At 40.6% G+C, this 25058-nt stretch overlaps 1 protein-coding gene across 2 annotated transcripts in view; it reads right to left on the bottom strand.

Annotated features, from left to right (window-relative positions):
* SLAIN2 (SLAIN motif family member 2) overlaps positions 1 to 25058 on the bottom strand; it is a 1031976-nt gene that overhangs the window by 749478 nt on the left and 257440 nt on the right. For both annotated transcript variants that reach the window (XM_044055724.1, XM_044055725.1), the window contains exon 2: positions 11174 to 11316. In XM_044055724.1, coding sequence (XP_043911659.1) covers positions 11174 to 11316 — 143 coding nt within the window. The remainder of the gene's footprint in view (positions 1 to 11173; positions 11317 to 25058) is intronic.

Genomic DNA, 25058 nt, shown 5'->3' with positions numbered 1-25058 from the left:
CCAAGTGAAGGGAGAAGCACTACTGCCTTGGCCAGAAGGGAGTTAGCATAATGACCTTCTGATTGTCCTTCTGTACTTCTCCAGAATGATCTTGGATATCAATGGAAAGTTATATAGGCATATTCCTCCCCAAGAAAATGAAAATGCATTTGTTTTCCTGGCCTATGCGTAAGGAATTGTGGAGAACAATTTTGCCGATTTTTCATTGTGAATGAAGGCAAAAAGACCTACCTGAGGTGTTCCCCACAGCTAGAGCAAATCCTGGAAAACCTCCGGATTCAAATTCCATTCCCATGGGTCTGCTCAGCTTATCTGCCACAATGATTTGCTCTAATGGGATGCAAGATGCCTGTACAGTGCGACTGTTGAACTGCTATATCACAAGTTACCTTGACTAATCTGCACACAGGGGTCTGAATAGAGAGAGGATCAGCAAGCAAAGGAGAATAGTATTGCTGGAAATGAATTCATACTAAAGTATTGGTGAGTACTTTCAAAAGACAGACCCAGTTTTTCACAAAATCTCACCAAGACGACATTAATATATAGACTGTACTTTACGTAGTACATATCATGGACAAAAGTAGGTTAAAAAATAAAGTTAGCTGGGTGCACAAGACCCAGGATAAAAAACAAGTACCCAATTCTAGTAGGTGTACTGGTGCCAGAACTGGAAAAAAATGACAGTGTAAAATCCCCATGAAATGGCAACATACCTACAATGGAGCTAAGCCAGGCCCAGGGTGAGGATGACCACCCTGTTTGTAGAAGGAAGCAGCAGTCCACAAAAAAAAAAAAAAAAAAAAAAAAAATTGAATAGCCAAAAAAGAGCCATAAAGGCAAGAGTGGACTACTGAGGATAAGAAAAAATATGTACTGTTACTATTATGCAAGAAGCCTAGAATTTCCAGACAGATGATACATAAAAAGATTGCGAGAAAATAAAGGAAAGAAAAATGCTTCAAGAAAAACTGTCAGAAGCTTCAAATAAAAATTTTTACTCATTAATACAACAAATTTATGAACATTATGCAGACCTAGAAACTTTGGGTCGTTTGGAAAAAAGCAGCTGAGGAAGTGCACAAATATAAGAACAAAATCTAGAGACTTTGCACAGGTATAAAAAAGAAACATGGACATGGGAAGAAAGATGAATCTGATATGGTGCAATAATTAAACACAAAAAAGGCAGCCCCAAAGATATTCAAACAGAAGGAGAAGGCGGCATGTGAAGAAATATGGACATGGGGAAAAAAAAAAAAAAGAGAGAGAGATTTAATATGGTACAATATTTATGCAAACAAATCAATACAAAAAGGGCAGCACCAAAGATGTTTGAAGAGAAATACAGCCAACGGCACCCATATATGGAAAATTTTGCAACACAAAAAAATAAGAAAACAAAGAGGAAAAGTAGAAAAGAGAATCAGTAAAGGAGAAGTTAAAGAAATAAGAAGATGAGGTTTATAGATTCCCTGTGAATTGAAAGATTTAGTGTAGAAAATCTCAGATAACATCACAGCAGGATAGAACAATGTATCCACAAATTAAGGAGAGAACAGTGGAACGGGAAACATCTGATCAGTTGCCATATGAAGATATTTGGAGCCTTCCATATAAAACCAGTGTAAACAGTAAGCTGGAACTGCACAACAAGAGAAGGAACAGAAGTAATCTCTGGATCCGACCGACCGGCACTTGCGAACAGCTTCTGCTTCGGGCGCCAAGCGGCAAGAAAGACTGAGGAAAATGGCGTCGGCTGATGCTTATATACCCGAAGACCAACAGAGATGACGTCGGGTGAAGTGCGACATCAGCCGAAGCCGGACCCGGACTTTGGAATCCGGCCGACTGCAGGGCTGCCTGACGACAGGACAACCCACTTGTTATGACTGCAGATGCATCCATGAAGGACATCAGGAAACTGCAGCAACTCTGATGCAGTCACTGTTGAGGAGTAATAAGCCAGTGAGCTTCCATATGGAAGAGCAATGGATGACAGGATAAAACTGAAAAGAATGTGTCACAGGAAGATGTTTGGGAGCTTTCAATAGAATGCTTGCAGGAAATGGACAGCAAAGAATGTGTCCTCAGTTTAAAAGAAAATGATCTACGAGAAGAGTTGCTTGATTTAATAGAAATGGACAGACACATTGAGATTAATGAAAGAAACAGACTACAGAAAGTCAATAAAATCCCAAAGTTAGAAGTTTGATAAAACAAATGAACACAGTAATTAGGACTGCCCACAGAGACTCATGTGATACAACACAAGTAAATAGGATACGTTACTGTGCAGCTAAATTAATAGCAGAAAGTCATACCACAAAAACACAGGGCACTAAGGGAAAGGAAGGGACAAAAATCAAATGCCATCATGGAAGTACCAAATAGAGAAAACTATAAAAACAATTAAGACAGTGTCATCACTGTTAGAAGAGTATAGAATAGGCAACAGATCAACAAAATATGCAAAGATAGACATGATAAAAGCAATGAGGAGTATCAGAACAGATCGGGATCTATTGTGCACTTTTGCAAATAATATCAGCACAGGTATGATCTAAAACATTTTATAGAGAACTGGGAAAAACAAAGCAGAAGAAATTGAACCACCACCAAAAATAGAAGAAATAGATACATTTTGCAGAAATATCTACGAAGAATCCTGTGGAACATAAAGATGCCAAATGGACAGAAGTAAAATAAATAAGAAGTTGTTCAAATTTAGTGATGACTGGACATGGGTAGTCATCACTAAATGCAATCTTGGGTATTGACTCATTCTCTATGGTATTACACTGGGTTGAAACGGCTAGGCTTAAAATGACCTCCGGCTTGCTAGCCTAGTTATCTCCTATGATGTATGTACAAGATATGAAATCGTTAGAAGTAATGGCCAGAGAGACTGAAACAAAGTTATAAAAAGCTCCTAACTGGAAAACCCCAGCCCCAGATGCAGTACCTAACTTCTAGCTAAAAGTATGAACAACTTTACATGAAGATTTAGCCACGAGTACGAACTACTTATATGAACACCCTGACTGGACACCAGCTTGGTTACCAATAGGAAAAGCAATTCTCTACTTAAAAGAAAACCTACAAGCTATCCTAAAAAACTATAGACCAACAACTTCCCTTCCAATGACGTAAAAAGTATACACTGGAATTGATGCCGACAGAGTTTATAATCATTTAGAAGAAAACTCAATCATGGCAATAGAACAAAAGGGTAAAAAAAGAAAGCCATATGCAACAAAGGAGCATTTGTTGTTAAATAAAATCATGATGGAAAAGTGTAAAAAGAGGAAGAATTTAAATATGGCATGGACAGACTATAAAAAAGCATATGACAGTATCTCATATTCATGGATAAAAGAGTACTTAAAATGTAGAATATACACCCTATACTGATCGATTACATTACAACCACGAAAACAATGGCAAACCACTTTACAGTTAACTCTGATAAAGTACAAATTATTATTCCACTGATAAGAATTCAAAGGGGGATATTCCAAGGTGAGACTCTGCCACCGCTGCTATTTTGTCTTGCTCGTAACCTATTAAGTTGCCTACTTAACAGATTAGGTCATGGCTACAAGTTGGCTCCCAGAAGACAAAAGTGTAAAGACTTCTCATCTCCATTTTGTAAATGGATTTAAAAAGTACAGTTGTGTACACTTAGCATAAATGTAGATGCCTGAGTGTATTCACTGTTGCAGTCATTACATTTGGGTAATCTGCTGGCAGGTTGCCCTCAGTCAGCCTGATTAACAAAGTCTTGAGTCCTGCGTCAGTTGCTGTCCCTTCTTCCATGACGTCAGGTGGTCAGGGGTATAAAACATGCAGCCAACGTCATTACATCAGTTTTTCTTGCCCCAGATGTCAGTTGCCCCCCTAATGGGGAGCAAATAAACACAAAAACACAAAAGTATACCTCCAACCAAACGCAAATACACCAAAAAGGCTTTTAAGCATAGTAAAGGAAAGTGGAGGTATAGCCAGAAAAAACTAGTGGGCTGGAGGGAGTGTAACCAGTAATGCAACAATGAATACACTCGAACATCTACATTTATGATATGTGTACACAACTGTACTATGTTCTTCATGTTTCACTCTTGCAGTCATTACATTTGAGTAGATTCCCAAAGCTGTGGTTGGGAGGAGGAGTTTATACAGCATTAGGACCAGCTATAAGGCCCTGCAAGACAGCAGTGGCAAAGCCAGCTCTGGATTTAGAGAAAATTGATAAATGATGATGTTTGGTGAAAGTATGTACAGAACTCCAGGTAGCAGCTTCTAGGATTATCCCTGGTAGGGACACCTCTGAGAAAGGCTGCAGAAGTAGATGCAGCCCTGGTGAGGTGAGATCTGATCCCCTGGGGGATAGGTTTTCCATGGTGCTTATAGCAGAAATGAATGCAATGGCTTATCCATTTAGAAATGGTTTGTTTTGAAATAGCCTTCCCCTCTGCCCCTGCAGCAAATGCTACCAGCAATTATTCAGATTTTCTTCGAGATTTAGTCCTGTCCAAGTAGAATCTTAATTGTCTGTGCACATCCAAGGAATGCAGAATCAGTTCCCCTTTGTTCTGTGGATTGGGAAAGAAGGTTGGCAAATGAATGTATTGATTAAGGGCCACACTGGAAACCACCTTGGGCATGAAGGATGGATTGGTCCTGAGAGATACCTTGTCCGCATGAAAGATGATGAAAGGCTCCACTGCCATAAGGGCCTGTAATTCAGATATCCTTCTAGCTGAAGTGATTGCTAAAAGGAAGGCTGTTTTCAGAGAAAGAAATGTGAAGTCTGCAGTAGCAGCTGGCTCGAAAGGAGGTAGAGTGAGTTTCTCCAAAACAAAGTTAAGGTCCCAGGCAGGGGTAGGAGTTCTCCTGGGTGGTCTCAAGTTTTTTGCCCCCCTGAGATACTGCTTGAGCAGAGGATGAGATATGAGGGGTGGTTCTGTGTTATAGTGAACTGAAATAGCTGAGGCGTGGATTTTAATGGAGGAAAAAGACAGGCCCTTGTGAAGCATCTCAGTTAAGTATTGCAAAATCTGAGGTAAATTGGGCGCTGCTGTGCTCATCCCTAAAGATTGGTTCCAGGCACAGAATCTTTTCCATTTGTCAGTATAAGATTTTCTAGTACTAGGCCTCCTCGCTTCCAAGATGACATACATCACAGGTATGCTGGGGGATGATAAGGGTGAATTTAAGTGATTAGCCAGGCTGCAAGGTTTAATGTTCGAAGCTGAGGTGCAGAATTTGGTTCTCCTGCTGAGACAACAGGGAAGGAGACAACAGGGAAGGGGTCTGAAGCAGGTGTCATGGAGATATTTGCGACACACTGCGCAGGAGGGGGTACCAGTGTTGGCGCGGCCAGTCTGGATCAAATCAAAATCATCCTTGGTTTGTCCTGTTTGACTTTTAGTAAAACTGTGGAGAGCAGAGGCAGAGGGGGAAAGCGTAGACTGATAGCTGAAGGACAGAGCATCCACTTTCCAGGCTTGTTTGCGGGAAGTCCTTGTGCAAAACTTGTCCAACTGGTAGTTCTGGGGGGAGGCAAATAGATCTATGTCTGGGCTCCCCCATTCGCTTGTCAACATATTGAAAATCCATGGTTCCAGTTTCCACTCGTGTGGGTCCATGAGGTTTCTGCTCAGTCCGTCTGCCAGTGTGTATTCAACTTTCCTGGCAGGAAGTGAGCTTGTAGATGCACTTGGTAGCTCAAGGCTGTGTTCCACTATGCCATGGCTAGTCTGCAGAAGGGGTAGGAATGTGTACCTCCCTGCTTGTTTATATACTACATGACTGTGGTGTTGTCCATCTTTACCATTAGTTGCCCTGAAAGAATGTAGTCCTTGAAGGCTGTCAGAGCATTCTGTACAGCTAACATTTCTTTTTGAGTGATATGTAGGTCCATTTGATGTGGGTTTCCATTTGCCCTGAATGCACTTCCCTGCCAGGTGAGCCCCCCCCCCATGCATAGTCTGATGCATCTGTAGTTAGGGTCTGGGCGTCAGGGAATAGTGTGAATGGTAATCCCTTGTTCTGGTGGCAGGCTTCCACCCACCATAGGAACTCCAGGCGTAGGCAAGGTATGATAGGAATCACTGTTTCCAGGCAACAATGTTGACTCCACAGACTTATTAGATACCACTGTAGTTTCCTCATATGCAGTCTTGCATATGGAATTAGAAGAATGCAGGAGGACATGAACCCCAAGGCTTGCAATATTTGTCTTGCAGATATAGCAGGGTTTTTGTGGCCATTTGTATGAAGTAAGTTACCAAATTAATTTGCTTCTCTGACGTGAGGAAAGCCATCTGGGCAGTTGCATTCAAGCTTGCACCCAGGAATGTAATCTGTTGACAGGGTACCAGTTGTGATTTCTTTTCGTTTATGGTGTACCCCAAACAAGTTAGAACCCTTTTTACAAATGCAAGATGATTTATAAGTATGCCCTGGTTTTCTGCCTGAATTAGACAATCATCTGGGTATGGATATATTTGAATATTTCTTTGCCTGCAAAATGCAATAACTGGAGTCGGGCACTTTGTGAATACCTTGGGCACAGTAGACTAGTCAAAGGGCAGTGCAGAGAACTGATAATGCAAGTAGCCTGCTTTGAAGCGTAGGTATCTTCTGCAAGATTCCCTAATTGGGATGTACAGGTTTGCTTCTTTTAAAACTAGAGTTGCCAACCAGGCGTCTTTGCCTAGCATAGGAAGTAACTGGTGAAAAAAGTCAGCATCTTGAATTTTGGAATCTCCAGAAAGGTGTTTAGAGTAGACAGGTCCAGGATTGGATGCCATGATTTGTCTTTTCTGGGTACCAGAAAAAGCCTGGAATAGAAACCTTGTCCCTTTTCCTCTTCTTAAGCCCCCATGCTTAAGAGGGAAAGTACTTGTTTTTGAGCCTCTGCCCACTGATTCGGGGGCAGGTCTGGCCACCCGTTTGGTGTTGGCAACGTGTGGAAATGAAATCTGCATCCCTGGGACACTATATTTAAAACCCATTTGTCCTGGGTTATGAGTTTCCAGTTCTTTGCATGAAGAGCAATCTTTCCCCCCAAAGGGGTGGTTAAAACGTAAGTGCTTGTTAATTTTACAAGGAAGTCATTCAGACTGTTTACTATAGGGGGTTGTCTTGTTATTTTCAGATTTGGAAGTGGAGGCCCCCCACTGCTTAGTTCTGAGAGCCCCCTGGGACTGAAACCAGGGGTTTCTGCTGTGTCTGTATTTGGCTTGAGAGGATCTGGAAGGGGCTGGAAAGGACCAATTCTTAGTAGGCCAATGCCTACTAAATCCTGGAGGTTGCACTTTTAAGAAATCTTTAACAGTTTGCATCGATTTAGCTTTATCTTCCAACTTTTTTAGAACTTCTTCAGCCTTATTGCCAAACAGGCAGTCCTGATTTAAAGGAGCATCTAACAATTTAGCTTTAACATGATCAGGCAAAGATTGCTCCTTAAGCCAAGCATGCCTTCCAAGCATAGACCCAGTAACAGCAGCCCTGCAGGAGACCTCTAAAGAATCAAAACCACACTGTAAAGTATGTTTTCCAACTTATTCAGCAGAATGCATTAAATCCTGTAAATCTTTATTTCCCACACAGTCAGGAATCAACATCATTTTCTGTTTAAGCAGTCCAATAATATGCTGTTAATATTTTAACATATGAAATTGGCAGTTTAATGCTCTGATTGCCAAGGTTGCAGAAATATAAACCGTTTTACCCCATCTACCCAGCACCCTGGAGTCTCTATCAGAAGGGGTAGGATTTTTAGCAGAAGCCTTAATGCCCTTGGGCCCCTGAGAAATGGTTTCTGGATCTGCAACAGGATTTTTGAAAAGGAAATTGTGGGACTCAGGAACCCTGTAGTATTGGTCAGGTTTACTAGGAGCCGGAGGCAGGGAATCAGGGGCCAAACTGGATTCCGAGAACACATCAACAATGTCTAGTACAGGAGGTATAGCCAAAGGCCTATGCTGAGGAAGAAGCAGGAAATCCCCAAGCCTCTTTTTTGAATCAGAAAATTAATGGCTTTCCCAGTGGAAATGCTCTCTTAAAGTAAGTAAAGTTTCCCCAAAAGAAAAATCCTCAGGAGGGGAAGTAGAGGGAATGGAATCCTCTGCATCAGAATCCTCATAAGTAGGTATGGACAAATCCAAGTCATTAGAAAAGTCAGAAGAAACAGAATCCTGATCAGAAGATACATAATCAAGCTCAGCCCTAGGCCTCTTAGAGGGGGGGGGGGGTTGACTACCCCTGATTAGAGTAATGAGATCCTTCAGCCATTTTTATCATTTGTTTTTTAGGGATAGGGGCCTGAACATGTGGCCTGGGTGTCAGTTTTTTACACATGGATCGAGATTTAGGCCTTAGTAATAAAGGCGGTGTCGATTTAATATGCAAGTCTGTAGGCCTGAATACACCCTCAGAAGCCGGTGCCTGCACAGCGGCTCCGGACCCATCCAAGGTAGAGACATCCGCGGGTTCCATAGGTGAAGCATCTCGCGGCATACCGGACTCCAAATGGGTCTCAGTAAAGGCCTGCGAATCAGAAGTAGCAGTTATCAGGGGTTGTGAAAGCGCCTGAGTACCGGCAAACTGGCGACTGGCTTAGGAGAAGCGTTGTCGGCAGTTTTGGACCTCGGCGGCCTGTCTCTGTCTTTATCTTTGCATTTTTTCGGAATCTCGGCAGTCGGATGGGTAACAGACGACATTTCTGGATAATTAAACTGAGAACCGAAATATTTAGAGGCAAAAATGTACTGATGACGGATAGTACGCTGATTAAATAATGCACAAAACCGACAGCAAGGTACGTCGTGGTCAGGGCCTAGGCAAGGAATACAGTACGAATTAAAATCTTTATGAGGTATTTGCGTTCCACAAGTAATGCAATTATTAACTTTTACTGACATCGGTAAGGAGCAAGAAAAAGTTTCCCCAACGGGGTACTTAGCTTTAAGTTGAAGACTTTGGTTCTGAAACTCGAAAATGAAAATTTCAGGAGTCGGCCAACCGGCACTTGCAAACTGCTTCTGCTGAAGTCTGAGGCTTAAGGCTGACGAAAGCACTCAAACTAATAAACTGGTTGCTATGGATTTATCATTTGCGTTACTTGCTTCCATCTGCATGTTCACTTTTTAATGTTCTCCTAAAAACCCAGTCTATAAAGGAGATCTCTTACCAAAGTGAAAGATTCCTGACACTTTAAAAAAGACTTTGCAAAGATACGCAAATTGTGTAAATAAAGAAAATGTGAATACCTTGCAGTCTGAAAGAGGCCAACACCAAAGCAAGGCCCTAATCAACAGCGTTGAAGCAGCAGATAACCCAAAGAGTAATGAGATTACTGAATGTGTAAATCCAGACACAGAAAACTTTAAAAAAATATTTGAAATCTAAGGCTTTTGGAATATGATGACATGCATCCTTTAAATATACAGTTAACCAAAAAACTGGAAAGGGAACAGAGTGGTACAGGTTGAGAAGAGATAGCATTTTGAACTTGGGGACTTTCACAAACTGAGAAAGGAAAAATATTGCACTAGTTTCCATAAGGCAGTTTTTTGGGGATATCAAACACTCCTGAATAAAAAATAAAAACATAAAACCAAGTTCCTGTTCTAATAATTACAGCTCAATCAGCAGTAAAAAAAAAGGTTGCAGAGTAAAGTGCTTACTTGAAAAAAGCTCCTGTAACCCCCGATTAAGCACGTGTATACAAGTGAAAAATGACGATTATTCAGATTTTAAGAAAGGTACCATACATTTGATTTCACAATTACAAACACAATTAACATTTTTAATAATTAAGAAGCAATAAAAATTATCTTCCAGGTTCAGGTACATGTCTACAGACAGTACTTTCTGATATCAAAGCAGGGTCTCATACAGTAGTCAAAGGCCATCAGAATATTTTCTCTATCATCATCAAATATCAATTCAAATTTATAAATGCAATCTTGAACACTTTTATTTTTATTTGCACAACAGGTAACAAAGGCCTAATTAAACATTTTTCAGTGCTGCTCTTCAGGCACATAACAGGATATCCCCATCTGCAGTCTTCAGCCGTGCACAAACTATGCAATGCACTTGGGTTTGACTATTAACTTCTACTTGTACAACATGCAATTCTGGGAAACTTGCTAAACCAAAACAGGGCACATAAGCCAATTGTAAAACACGTAGAAGTCTCTATAGAATACTATTCATTTAACATTAGTCATCCTAACAGGTCTACTTCACATCACCTAAAACCCATTTGACTGACTTTCATTTCACCAAGAACAAATCACCCAATTTCAAAATACTGAAAACTCATTTGACCGAATCTTATTTCACAGAAAGCTTACAATGCTAAATTTCAAAAGACTAAATGTTGAACCATAAACAAACATACTCAAAACACTAATAACTACCTCTTTCCAGACCTTAAAAACTACTTACCCTCTTAACAGAAACTGGACAATATAAAACCAAACTAAGTACAGGGGGGCTATGCCCCCCCCCAACTATATATACTAACTTCAGGATTGCACTACAGTGGGGAAAAATGGCATATACCTTTTACTTGCCTTACAGTACTCTACACATTGCCACTACTACTGGAAATGCACAAAACATCTGCCATATTACTTTAGATACTTCCCATAAAAATGTAAACAGACATACCCACATTTTAAAACACTACTATCTACAGGACTATCGGTATTGTGACAGTCAGCATTGTAAGGTAAAGAAATTATTTTTATCGCCAAAAAGTCACAAGAATGGAAACCCACATCATATCTATGGCTTACAATTCAGTGAAATGAGATTCAGTCAAATGAGTTTTCAGTATTTTGAAAATTAGGCGATTTGGTCAGGGTGAAATGGATAGTCAGTCAAATGGGTTTTAGGTGATGTTAAGTAGATCCATCCTAATGCACTATATGCAAAAACCTCTCCATACCTGCCAACTTGCTGTCATGCATTACCTCCAGATTAGAATCCAATACAACAAACGTAAAATTGCTTTCCTGTAAGGAAATCAACCCTATTAAGTGGTACAGATGAGATTGTGACAAATATGCCAGGATATACATGACATATCAGTTCAACCTTTTCTAAAGTGAACAAATGTGGACTACTAAATAAAAACAAAACAACTTACCTGATATTGTCTTTTCTAGTCGGTGTATCAATGACTTTTTGGCAGATTCTACTTCTGGACTTGGGTGGTCCAGCACTTGCCTACACCAGACCAGTGGGCTAACATGTTGTCGTGATGTTTTCTTCTTTGGAGTTATATACAACCTAAAAAAATATCACACACGCCTAAATTGTTATAATTATTCTATTCTTATAATTATAAAAACAAAATGTCTCAGACAATAAATTAGCAATCTGTGCACCTAAAACATGCTGTAGTATTAATAGTACAGCTATAAAACACTATTTCTATTTCAACTATGCAGTGCTATTTCTACATGTCCCCGGAGAGTAAAACAAAAGTGCACTGACCATCCACATTTTGTCATTCATTTTTCAAAGTATGATAAACAAAAGTAGTGCACTTGCATAACACTAGGCCTTCCATTTCAATACTGAAGGACTGGGTCACCTCTAGGATGACCTCCAACCTTGCCGCCTCCTCCTGATGGGGTGGGATGTCCAGCAGTAGATGCTAGGTCAGCCTGGGTGCATCCAAAACAGAACAGTATATCCATTTCTCTTGCATGATGGCCTATTATGTTTACGGTTTGTTTATCCCTTTACCAGCAACTGCCTCCAGAGTGGAACAGTTTGGCAAATCCGCAGGGGTTCATTGGTTGTTTCCAGAGGTAGGACTGTGGAACCTCTAATTTTATGGACCATCTCTGTCTCATGGGCATCATCCACTGAAGACGCCCTTGTTTGAAAGTTGCTCAAAGTTTTTTTTTGCTGCAATTTTCAGAGCAACAAATTCTTTGGGCCCTTCTGACTCCTAGAAGAGAACCTTTGTAGGGCCAAGACCTTGACACACCTTTACCTTCCTGCTCAGTTTTATGCAACCTCTCTTTCTCTTTAGATACAAAGACAGCACAACTGTCAAAAGGGTCACTGATTCTTTGCAAATTCCCAAAATCTGAGCCAGGTCCTACTTGTTCCAGTGGCTGCACTGTGCAAAAGACTTACGGACAGTAATGTAATACTCTGCATAGTCACCACATGTGATTCAATCTTTCAGCAAATGTCTGTTTGGCAACCTTTGCAGCCAGTCTAGGGTCTTTTCTGGAAAATCTCAACGGAAGCGGGTCAAGGGTATCAGGTAGTTAATAGCCCTAACAGCAGAAGTGTCAGAGACAAAGGCTTACTTAAAGTACCATTATTTCTATTTATTAGGCAATATAAATATGGGGAGTTTCTTCAAGATTGGAGACATGCACTTATTAAACCTGTCTTTAATGGAAAGGGGAGTAGGAAAAACCCAGAGACATACAGACCCTTAAATCTACTTTTGTGTTGTAGAAAAACAATGGAAAAGATATTTGATAAGTTATTGTCAGAACTGCAAAGGTTGGGACTTGTAACCACGTACCAGCATGCAAACACTGAAAATAGATCTATTACTACATGTAACATGTTCTATAATACAACAGCTATGAATGAAAAATGGCACCGTGATGTAATTTATACAGGATTTAAATTCAGCATTTGACAGGGTCATAACACAAAACACTAATAATTATCACAACTAGGTATCGATGTATTCTTGATAAGATGGATAGCTGCATGGCTTACAAATGACATGGCAAGTATCGTACAGGAATTGGGCATGTGAAAATCTTGGTTACAGTCGGGGTGTCCAACAGGTCTCTGTCCTAGGCCCTTACTTGTTTAGATTGTATCTTTTAGACCTAATTTTTGCATCTGAGGAATTAGGTCTACATGCAGATGACCTGAAATTGGGTAAACTGATTACATATCTTACGAATAAGGCAGGTCTACAAAAGAACTTGGCTAAATTGACCATTTGGGCCACAGGAGAATAATATGCTGATGAATACATCAAAAACTAGGGATATGAGATTTGGGAGACAAATTGAAAAGTGAATATTTAGTACAGTGATTGAAAAAGAAGATTCATACAAGATCCTGTCTAAATCCAAAATTAAATCTTAAAATTAAATTAAAAAATGTAAAATTAAATCTGGGTAGAACAAGCACTAAATTTCTCTAATCATATCAACCAATTGATTAAAGATAATTACAGAACTACATGTGTATAAAATGATGTATAAAGTCTAGGAAATCAGAAATGATGAAGCCATTGTTTGTTACTTACATTAGACCCAAACTTGAGTATGGAATAACAATATGGAAACCTTCTAAGAAACCAAGCACGAGTAAACTGGAAAGAGTACAGCGGAAATATACCAAGGGCATCCATGGGTGTGAAAATTATGAAAGACTAAAATATATCGAGAGAAGATCTTATTCAGGTATATAGGGCATTTAAAGACAACCATCTCTGGAAATGTTTGAGGTTATCAAAAAGTACTAGAAAATCTTCAGATAACCTATGTAGAAGGTTCTACAGGAATGAGAAGTGCACTAACTGATTCTCAGACAGCAGCAGATGCATGGAATAGATTACAAATTACATTAAACGCAAATACATGTTTAGTTTACGTATTTTTAAGAACAGTCGGGACAGTTATTATGGGAACAAGTGTTTTGGTACACTGGCAGGCTAGAAGGGTATTAATGCCAGTGCCGGAAATCTTTATAGGTTATATTGTATATATGTATGCAAAGGCTCTCTTCCTTGTGTGGTATATCGCTCATGAATCCCTATCTGATGAATGAAAGTACAGTTGTGTACACTTACCATAAATGTAGATGTCAGCGTGTATTCACTGTTGCAGTCATGACATTTGGTGTAATCTGCTGGCAGGTTGCTCTCAGTCGGCCTGAATTCCAAAGTCTTGGGTCCTGCTTCGGTTGCTGTCTTCTCTTCCATGACATCAGGTCATCAGGGGTATAAAACATGCAGCAGACGCCATTTTCTTTAGTTTTTCTTGCCCCCGATGTCAGGTGCCCCCAAAAAAGGTAGCAGTATATTATATATACATATATATATATATATATATATATACACACACACACACACACATATATACATACATATATATATATATATATATATATACACATGCACATGATATATACACACATACATATAAACCAAGCCCAAACGGAAGAATGCACTAGTAAACTTTTAACGTATAATGTTCAAGCATAGCTCAAAACCATTCAATCAAATCAAGTCGACTAAGTAGCCAAAACCGAAGATCCTCAGCAAGGTGAAATGAAACTTTAATACAAAATTAAAAGAATGTGAGCGCGTTCGCGGATATCACATCCGCTTCATCAGACATAGTGAAAACATTCAAAAATTGCTTTAAATACTCTTAAAACCATGTGATCAAAATGCGTTAAACCATTAGTCAAAATACGTTAAATAATCAGTCATTTAAGTCACCTGTTGAAACTGCGCTCTAATATACACGCAAAAAACAATGTTGAAAATCATCTTAAAACAAACTGCAAAGGGATTCAGGTTCCTAATACATAAAATGTATAAATACCTCTAATTTATGTCCAAGATGAGGATAAAATACACCATTAAATTTTGATTCCTTACGTGTCGTAAGCCTAGAAATGCATTGAGACACAACATAACTTGCTAAGTCGTGCCTACCTAACTTGTTAACTATGTCTTGCATACTCTGCGTAATAGTAAATATAATATATACGGTGTTAAAAATCCGTCTTAAACCAACAGATCGCATATAATACAAATACATAGATGCTTAAGATGCTTGTATAAATACCTCTGTCTTATATCAAAGATCAGGATCATTTGCACCATTGAAAATTCGTTTCTTTCGCAGTGTAAGCGTATAGGGACACAACATGACTTGCTGTGTGAATCGTGCCTATCTAACTTACTAACTATGACTTGCTATGCTGTGTAGTGATGTGTAAAATTTGTAATTTATATAGCTACTTGCAATATAATAATTGAACCATCTAACTGCACTCACTCATAAACAAATAAATCCACGCATTTAAATCCATCTATAAAATACTTCCAAAAAATGCACACCGTCATAAAATAATAATACCAAATACTATGTACAAATATATTTGTAAATATGACTATACACTATTGCCAAACATAGTTTAGACTATATGGTTTCAAATGACATGGCTTCTAAATAACCTAAAAATAATGATCATATTGTATATCCATAAATAATACTAAGACATATATACAAAAATAGTATAAATACATCAATTCTGAAATATAAACTTTCATTAAACCTGAGCTTATATACAACATAAAAGTGAATAATAATGGCAGGAAATAAAACTCATCAAATATCATTCTTACATAGACATGTAATATATAAAAAATGTGTAAAAAGTATATAATATACGGATCTCATTATAATGACCATGTTATTAGTGAAGCTAATGAAACCTATTGTAATATTAGATCTACTGATACACTAGGCAATATACTTAAGATAGAATCATAATAGTCTAAGTATACAATAGCTCCACACTTATATGTATGTAATATTAATGTTAACCACCTGTTTTATCAACACTAAAACAAATACTACCAAAATAATTTGTGGTCAATTCATAAATAAACATAAAAAAATACTACTTTAGCCTCCTGCCTTTCAAATGAGGTTTGAGTGAAACTGTATCATTTAGCCCTTTGCCCCCTTGTGCAGCGAGTCTAAGTATCCAACGAAGCTCAGCCTGCTCAGTTAGGATGACCATATCACCAAAACGTACTGTTTCTGTCTGAACATGTAAGACTTGGTACAAGAATCTGTGCGCATCACCCTCCATCAGTGTATGCTTTGCCAGGGCACAATAATCATGTTTTCTAGTGTAACAATAGAGATGATCTCTAATGCGTTCTCGCAAGGTCCTATTCGTTTTGCCCACATAAAATGAAAAACATACAACACAATGGGCCACATATACAACATTCTTAGTGTTGCAACTGCTGTTATTCCTCAACTCCCACAACCGTCCACTTTCAGGATGTTTAAAGAAGCGAGACTCATCTATTGAGTCGCACTGCACACACTTGCCACATTTGTTGGTTCCTTCATAATATGGGAGGGTGGTACATGTATTATCATTAAAACATAAGAATTGTTTGAGATTTTTCATGTTACTATACACAAAACTAGGGTAATTACCTACAATGGTTTTTATCTTTTCATCTACCATCAGAATGTTCCAATTGTGTGTTATAGCATCCTTAACTACACTGGTGTTATTAGAATAGGGTAGGACTAACATTTGTTGTGTCCTACGTTTTCTGCTCTCTTGATTGGTTTGTCATCCTGTTCTTTTGGAAAAATAAGGTCTAGCTTTAGTAGTCCTTAGAGTACTCACGTTAGAATACACCCTAGATATTTCTTGTTGTTTTTCTTGCCCCAAAAAGGTAGTTTTATATATATATATATATATATATATATATATATATATATATATATATATATATAATACACACATATATATATATATACACACACACACATATATATATATATATATATATATACACACATATATATATATATATATATATATATATACACACACACATATATACATACATATATACATACATATATTATACATGTATACATATATTTTATATATATATATATATACACACACACATACATATATTATATATATATATATATATATATACATACATACATGCATGCATCAATATAAACTTTACCTTCATCTATAAGCAAATACACCACATAGTTGTAAAAGATAGAGAAGGAAAGATAAATTTTAGAATGACAGGGGGATGGCGGGAGGGTAACCTGGACTGCAACAATGAATACACTCGAACATCTACATTTATGGCAAGTATACACAACTGTACTATGTTCTTCATGTTTCACTGTTGCAGTCATTACATTTGGGTAGAATCCCAAAGTTATGGTTGGGAGGCTGGAGCTAAACAGCAGTAGGTGCGGCTATAAGGCCCTGCAGCACTGCAGTGGCAAAGTCTGCCCTTGACTTAGAGTAGAGAGGCAAATGGTAATGCTTTGTAAAGGTGTGAACAGAACTCCAAGTAGCAGCCTCTAGAATGTCTTTGGTTGGTACTCCTCTGAGAAAGGCTGCTGAAGTAGCTGCAGCTCTGGTGGAATGAGACCCAATGCCCTTGGGCACAGGTTTATCATGGTAAGTAGCAGAAACGGATGCAGTGGCTTATCCACTTTGAAATTGTCTGCTTCGAAATGGCCTTTCCTTCTGATCCTGCAGCATATGACACTAGTAATTGCTCAGTTTTTCTTAGAGCTTTAGTCCTGCTCAAGTGAAATCTTAGCTGTCTGTGTACGTTCAAGGAATGCAGAATTCTCTCCCCTTTGTTCTGCGGATTTGGATAAAAAGTTGGCAGATGAATTGTTTGGTTAAGAGGCACACTGGAAACCACCTTAGTCATAAAAGTAGGATTTATCCTCAGAGACACCCTGTCTGGCTGAAATATGATAAAAGACTCTACAGCCATGAGGGCCTGTAGCTCTGAAACTCTTCTTGCTGAAGTAATTGCTAGTAGCAGAGCTGTCTTCCATGATAAGAACTTTATATCAGTGGTAGCAGCTGGTTCAAATGGAGGCAGGGTGAGCTTTTCCAACACATAATTGAGGTCCCATGCAGGTAATGGTGATCTTCTAGGAGGCCTTAAATTTTTGGCTCCTCTAAGATATTGCTTTAGTAAAGGGTGAGAAAAGAGTGGTGGGCTCAGTATTGTAATGAGCCGAAATGGCAGAGACATGGATTTTGATTGATAAGAAAGATAGGCCTTTGTCAAGCATCTCAGTTAAGTATTGTAATATCCGAGGAATATGTGGTTCTGCTGTATCATTTCCTTGCACTTGAATCCAAGCACAGAATCTCTTCCATTTGTCAGCATAAGATTTTCTAGTACTAGGCCTTCTGGCTTCCAAAATGACATCCATCACAGCTTTACTGAGAGGTGTCGTTTGTATGATTACATGATTAGCCATGCTGCCAGGTTCAGCGTCTGTAGTTGATTGCGCAGGATCTGATTGTTTTGCTGGGACAGTACTTGTGGTCTTTGAGGCAAGGTCCAAGTTGGGTATTGAGACAAGTTCCTTAGGATTGGGGTACCAGTATTGGCGGGGCCAGTCCGGGGCAATTAATATCATCTATTGTCTTCTCTTTTCTGACTTTTAGGAGGACCTTGGGTAGGAGGAAAGGCGCCAACTGAAGGACAGGGCGTCCACTTTCCATGCTTGTCTGTGATAAGTCCTTGGGAAGAATCTTTACAATTAATAATTTTGAGGAGAGGCAAATAGATCTTTGTCTGGACTCCCCCATTTCTCTATCATGCTGAAGACTTGTGGATTTAGTCTCCACTCATGAGGATCCATAAGGTTTCTACTTAAATCGTCTACCAGAATGTTTTGTTTTCCTGGCAGGAATTGAGCTTGAAGATGTATTTGGTAGGTCAAAGCTGTGTCCCACAGTGCCATGGCTAATCTGCAAAGGGGATATGAGTGTGTGCCCCCTTGCTTGTTTATATACCACATGACTGTTGTCCATCTTTATCAGTAGTTGTCCTGGATGAAGTAAGTCGTTGAAATCTGTTAGGGCATTTTGAACAGCTAGCATCTCTTTCTGGTTGATATGTAGATGCATTTGTTTTGGTGCCCATATGTCCTGAATGCATCTTCCTGCCATGTGGGCCCCCAGGCATAATATGATGAGTCTGTTGTTAAGGTTTGGCTGGCAGGGGGTAGAGTGAAGGGCCGTCCCATGTTTTGATGGCAGGCCTTTGCCCACCATAGAAACTCCTGTTGCAGGCAAGGAATGAGAGGAATTATTGTTTCCAGACTGTGTGAATGTTGACTCCATAAACTTTTTAGGTGCCACTGAAGTTTCCTCATATGCAGTCTTGCATACGGAATTAGTAGGATGCAGGATGCCATGAAGTCCAGAGCCTGCAGAAATTGTCTTGCAGAAGACTGGGTTTTTGTTACCATCAGTTTGAAGCAAGTGGTCAGTTGCCTTTGTTTGTCTGGCGTGAGGTAAGCCATCTGGGCAGTTGTATGCAAGCTTGCACCCAGGAATGTTATCTTTTGAGAGGGTACCAGCTGTGATTTATTTTGGTTTATTGTGTACCCTAGGCATGTTAGAAGCCTTTTCATAAATGCCAGGTGTCGAAGAAGAGTGTCCTTGTTCTCTGCTTGAATGAGAAAATCGTCCACGTAAGGATATATTTGTATAGTTCTTTGTCTGCAAAATGCAAATGCAATTACTGGTGCCAGGCACTTTGGCTTATCTACTGCGCTCAGGTTCTTTACAAAGGGCAGTGCAGAGAATTGGTAATGCATTAAGCCAGCCTTGAATCTGAGGTATCTTCTGCACGACTGTCTTATTGGGACATGCAGGTATGCCTCTTTTAGGTCTAAAGTCACCAGCCAAGCATTCTTGCCCAGCATGGCAGAAGCTGCTGCAAAGTCAGCATTTTGAATTTTGGAATGTCCAGATATGTGTTCAAAATCGATAAATCCAGTATTGGCCGCCAGGCCTCGTCCTTTCTGGGTACCAAGAACAGTCTTGAGTAAAAACGTTCTTTTTCCTGTTCTGGTACTGTCTGAATGGCCCCTGTATCCATGAGGGACGTAACCTGTTTCTGTGCCTCTGCCCATTGATTTTTTGGCAGATCTGGCCAACCATTTGCCATTGGCAGAGTATGGAAATGGAATCTGTATCCCTGTGATACGATGTTTAGTACCCACTTGTCCTGGGTTATTAACTGCCAATTTTGTGCAAAAAGTGCTAATTTTCCCCCTATGGGTGCTGCCAAAAGATAAGTGCTTGACGTAGGCAGAGGGACGTCATTGGGATTGCTTTCTGTAGGTTTGCGCTTCATCTCCTCCAGATTTGGAGGTGGATGTGCCCCATTACTTTGACCTGTATGAGTCTTGCGCCTGGTATCTGGAACCCTTAGAGCGTCTGGATTTGCCCCTTTGAGCTCTGTCTGACACAGGAAAGGACCAATTTTCTGTAGGCCAGTGTCTACTGAATCTTGGAGGCTGCACTTGTAAGAAGTCTTTAACAATTTGCATAGACTTGGCTTGGTCTTCCATTTTCTTTAAAACCTCTTCTGCCTTAATACCAAACAGAGAATCATGCTGTAAAGGTGCATCTAGCAATTTAGCTTTAACATGATCAGGCAAATTTTGTTCCTTTAACCAGGCATGCCTCCTAATCACAGATCCAGTAACTGCGGCACTGCAGGAGGCCTCTAAAGAATCAAAACCACATTGCAAAGTATGCTTTCCAACTTGTTCAGCTGCATGCAATAATTCCTGCAATTCTTTATTTTCTGCACATTCTGAAATCAACATCATTTTCTGTTTCAGCAATCCCATAACATGTTGTTGGTTCTTAAGCATATGCAATTGACAGTTTAAGGCCCTGACTGCTATGGTTGCAGATGTATAAACCTTTTTTCCCCCCATCTGTCCAGTGCCCTTGAATCCCTGTCAGAGGGAGTAGGACTTTTTGCTGTTGAAGCCTTAACTCCCTTTGGACCCTGTGAAATAATTTCAGGATCAGCAGCAGGGTTTCTAAATAAAAATGTATGCGAGTCAGGGACCCTGTAATATCTGTCAGGCTTACTGGGAGCCAGAGGTAAGGAATCAGGGGTCAAGCTTTACTCCGAAAACACATCATCCACAACATCTAAAACAGGGGGAATGGCTAAAGGCTTGTGCTGAGGGAGAAGGAAATCCCGGAGCCTCTTTTTTGATTCTGAGAAGTCTTGACTCTCCCAGTGAAAATGCTCCCTCAAAGTATGCAAGGTTTCTCCAAATGAATAATCTTCCGGAGGAGATGCAGATGGAATAGACTCCTTAGCATCAGAATCCTCATAGGGAGGTATAGATAATTCCTAATCAGAAGAGGAATCAGAAGAAACAGAAACCTGATCTGAAGATTCATAATCAGCATCTTGCCCAGGCTTCTTATCTGGAGGAGGATGGGTACCCCTGATCAAGGTAATAAGGTCTTCAGCCATTTTGATCATTTGTTTTTTTAGGCACAGAGGCCTGTGCAAGTGGCTCGTGCGTCAGTTTTTTAGTTTTAGAAGTTGCTTTTGTCTTTGGTTTTGCAGCTGTCGTCGGTTTGATGTACAAATGTTGAGGTGTGAATACACCCTCAGAAGCCGGGGCCTGCTCAGCGGCTCTGGACCCATCCGAGGGAGATACATCAGTCGGTCCAATACCTTGAGTATCTTGTGGCATGCCGTACTCCACATGGGTGTTGGTAGGGGCCTGCGACTCAAAGGTAGCGGGTATCAGGGGCTGCAAAGGCACTTCACCGAGTACCGGCGACTGGCTAAGGAGAAGCTTCGTCGGTTTTGGATCTCAAATGCCTTTCTCTGTCCTTCTCTTTGCGTTTTTTATGTACTCCGGTAGTCGCATTGCTATCAGATAAAGTACAGTTTTGTACCTACCATAAATGTAGATGTCCGATAGATATGCAACTGCAGTCATAACATATGGGTGGTCCTGCCTCAGGCAGCCCTCGGTCGACCGAATTCCAAAGTCTGGGTCCGGCGTCGGCTGGTGTCGCCTCCTCTCCGACGTCACAATGGCTGGAGTATAAAGGCATCGGCCAACGCCATCTTCTTCAGTGTTTCTTGCCCCAGATGTCAGGTGCCCTCTTAGGAAGGCTAAATTTGGTAAATGGATAAAAATAATCCCAAACATGCACAACAGTAATAAAGAGATACACCATAGGAGATACCCCCAGCTGAAGGGAAATGGGGTAGGGACCCAAAAAGAAGGATACAGAGGGGTAGGAGGGTGGGAAAATCCGACTGCAGTTGCATATCTATCGGACATCTACATTGATGGTAGGTACAAAACTGTACTATGTCCTTCAAGAATGCAACTGCAGTCATAACATATGGGTTGAATACCATAGCCAAGCTGGGGGTGGATGGAACTATGATAAGGATGGTGTAGCTAAAATCCCCTGCAGGACTGCCAAAGCAAAGCCTGCTCAGGATCTGGAGTATAAGGGCAGGTGGTAGTGCTTGGTAAATGTATGCACGGAGCTCCATGTAGCAGCCCCTAAAATGTCCTTTGTTGCCACTCCTCTTAGGAAAGCTGTGGAAGTGGCTATAGCTCTGGTGGAGTGTGGCCTAATATTGGCTGGCACACCTTTTCCATGAAAAGAATAGCAAAATCTGATGCAATGTCCAATCCATTTTGAAATTGTTTGTTTGGAGATTGCCTTTCCCTGTACTCCAGCAGCATAAGCTACAAACAGCTGGTCAGACTTTCTGGTGGTCTTAGTTCTGTCCAAGTAGTAGCGTAGTTGTCTGTGTATGTCCAAAGTATGCAGTAGTTTTTCCCCCCTATTTTGAGGACTGGGGAAGAATGTAGGCAGATGAATTGCTTGATTTAGAGACACCCTGGAAATAACTTTTGGCATGAATGTAGGATTTGTTCTTAGGGAGACTCTGTCTTGATGAAAAATGAGGAAGGGGGGCACTGCCATGAGTGCCTGTATCTCAAACTCTTCTTGCAGAAGTGACTGCCAATAAGAAGTCCGTCTTCCATGAAAGGAATTGCATTTCTGAGGATGCTGCTGGCTCAAAGGGAGGAAGAGTTAGTTTTTCCAACACATAGTTGAGGTCCCATGCAGGTACTGGTTGTTTTCTGGGAGGTTTGATATTCTTTATCCCTCTTAAAAACTGTCTTAGCAGAGGATGCGAAAACACTGGAGGGTCACAGTTGTATTTTGCTGAGATTGCTGAGGCATGTATCTTTATTGAGGAGTATGAGAGCTCAGTATGAAACAGCTCTGCCAAGTATTCCAATATCTGTGGAATACTCAGTAGTTCTGTGTCCTGACCCTTTTTGGCATTCCAGATGCTGAATCTTTTCCACTTGGCTGAATAGGTTTTTCTGGTGGAAGGTCTGCGTGCTTCCAACAAGATCTCTTGAACAGATGTGGAAAGAGAGCTAGGTGTAGAAGTCATGGAAGTCTCCAGGCTGTCAGATGCAATGTTTTCAGGTCTTGATGTACAGTCCTGTAACTGTGTTGCGTTAGGAGCAGGGGCCATAAGGTCAGAGGCCATGGTTTGGTCCGAGTTATGGTCAATAGCAGTGGGTACCAATGTTGCCTTGGCCAGTCTGGCACTATCAAGATGCCTGTTGGTTGTTCTGCCTTTATTTTCAGTATCACCTTGGTCAGCAAAGGCAGAGGAGGGAATGCATAAATTTTTAGAGAATTCCAGCTGAAGGAGAGGGCATCCGTTTTCCAAGCTAGAGGGTGATGAGTCCTTGTGCAGAACTTTTCCGGGTGGTGATTTAGGTGAGAAGCAAAGAGATCTAAGTCCGGTATTCCCCATGTCCTTGTCAGTTGAGAGAAAATGTGAGGGTGCAACATCCATTCGTGTGGATCCATGAAGTTTCTGCTCAGATTGTCCGCCAGTACATTGTCCTTGCCTGGTACAAACTGGGATTGTAAGTGTATCTTCAGGCTCAGAGATTTTTCCCAGAGAAGCATTGTTAGTCTGCAGAGGGGATAAGAATGAGTGCCTCCCTGCTTATTTATGTACCACATGACAGTGGTGTTGTCTGTCCTTATTAGCAAATGTCCTTCTTGTAGTGATTTTTCCAAAGTCTCGATGGCATGTATCACTGCCAACATCTCCTTTTGGTTTATGTGCAGATGTCTTTCCTTTGGCGTCCATAGGCCTTGAATGCATCTGCCCTCCATGTGCGCCCCCCATCCATGGTCTGAGGCGTCTGCCGTGATCATTTGGCCTGCTTGAGGTCTGTTGAATGACATGCCTTTGTTTAGTTGACTGGCTTGAGCCCACCATAGAAATTCTTTCTGCAGGCATGGAATAAGTGGGATTATGTCCTCTAGGCTGTTGCTGTGTTGAGACCATAAGTTTTTTAAATACCATTGCAGCTTTCTCATATGAAGTCTTGCCAAAGGTATCAGAAGAATACAAGATGCCATGAAACCCAGGGCCTGCAGGATTTTCCTTGCAGTCAGCTGGGAAAGGCTTGCTAGGCCTTTGAAGTACTCTGGTAAACGCTGCTGTTTTTCCTCTGTGAGGTAGGCCATTTGTGTTTACATTCCTAGGAGCCAAACTGGACACGGAATCTGTTGGGATGGTAGTAATTTTGACTTTTGAATGCTGACTGTGTATCCCAAGGGCTGCAGTAGATGCATGACATAGTCCAAATGCCCTTTTAAGGTTTGTTTGTTGTCTGCTTGTATGAGGCAGTCATCCAAGTAGGGGTATATTTGAATCCCCTGCTGTCTGCAGTGTGCCACTACTGATTTCGTGAACACTCTGGGCGCAGTAGACAAGCCAAACGGCAATGCTGAGAATTGATAATGCTCTGTTCCTGCAAGAAATCTGAGGTATCTTCTGCAGCTTTGTCTGATTGGGACATGCAGGTATGCCTCCTTGAGGTCCAGAGTGACCAGCCAAGACCCCCTGCCCAGCATGGGAAGAAGCTGCTGCAACGTCAGCATTTTGAACTTTGGCACAATAAGAAAAGTGTTTAGATTTGACAAGTCCAGTATGGGTCTCCATTTGTTTTCTTTTCGTGGAAAAAGGAACAGTCTTGAATAAAATCCCTGGCCTTGCTCCTGAGGACCCTTTCTATTGCTTTTATACTTAATAGCTTGGAAACTTGAGAGAGTGCCTCTGCCCTTTGATGATGTGGCAGGTTTGGCATGCCTTGTCTTATTGGTACTGTGTGGAAGTGGAATCTGTAGCCTTTGTTTATCAAATCCAGAATCCAATTGTCTTTGGTTAAAATATGCCAGTTTTGTGAGAATAAGCCTAATTTTCCACCCAAAGGTGCTTCTCTTTGAACCTTTGTAGGCGGTACGAAAGTGAAGTCATTGTGATTGTCCCTGTGGTGCAGCTGAACTGTCTGCGC

This window comes from Protopterus annectens, chromosome 14.part0, assembly GCF_019279795.1.
Source record: "Protopterus annectens isolate FY-2018-M chromosome 14.part0, PAN1.0, whole genome shotgun sequence".
Taxonomy (NCBI): domain Eukaryota; kingdom Metazoa; phylum Chordata; order Ceratodontiformes; family Protopteridae; genus Protopterus; species Protopterus annectens.
This window is presented reverse-complemented; position numbering and strand designations above follow the sequence as displayed.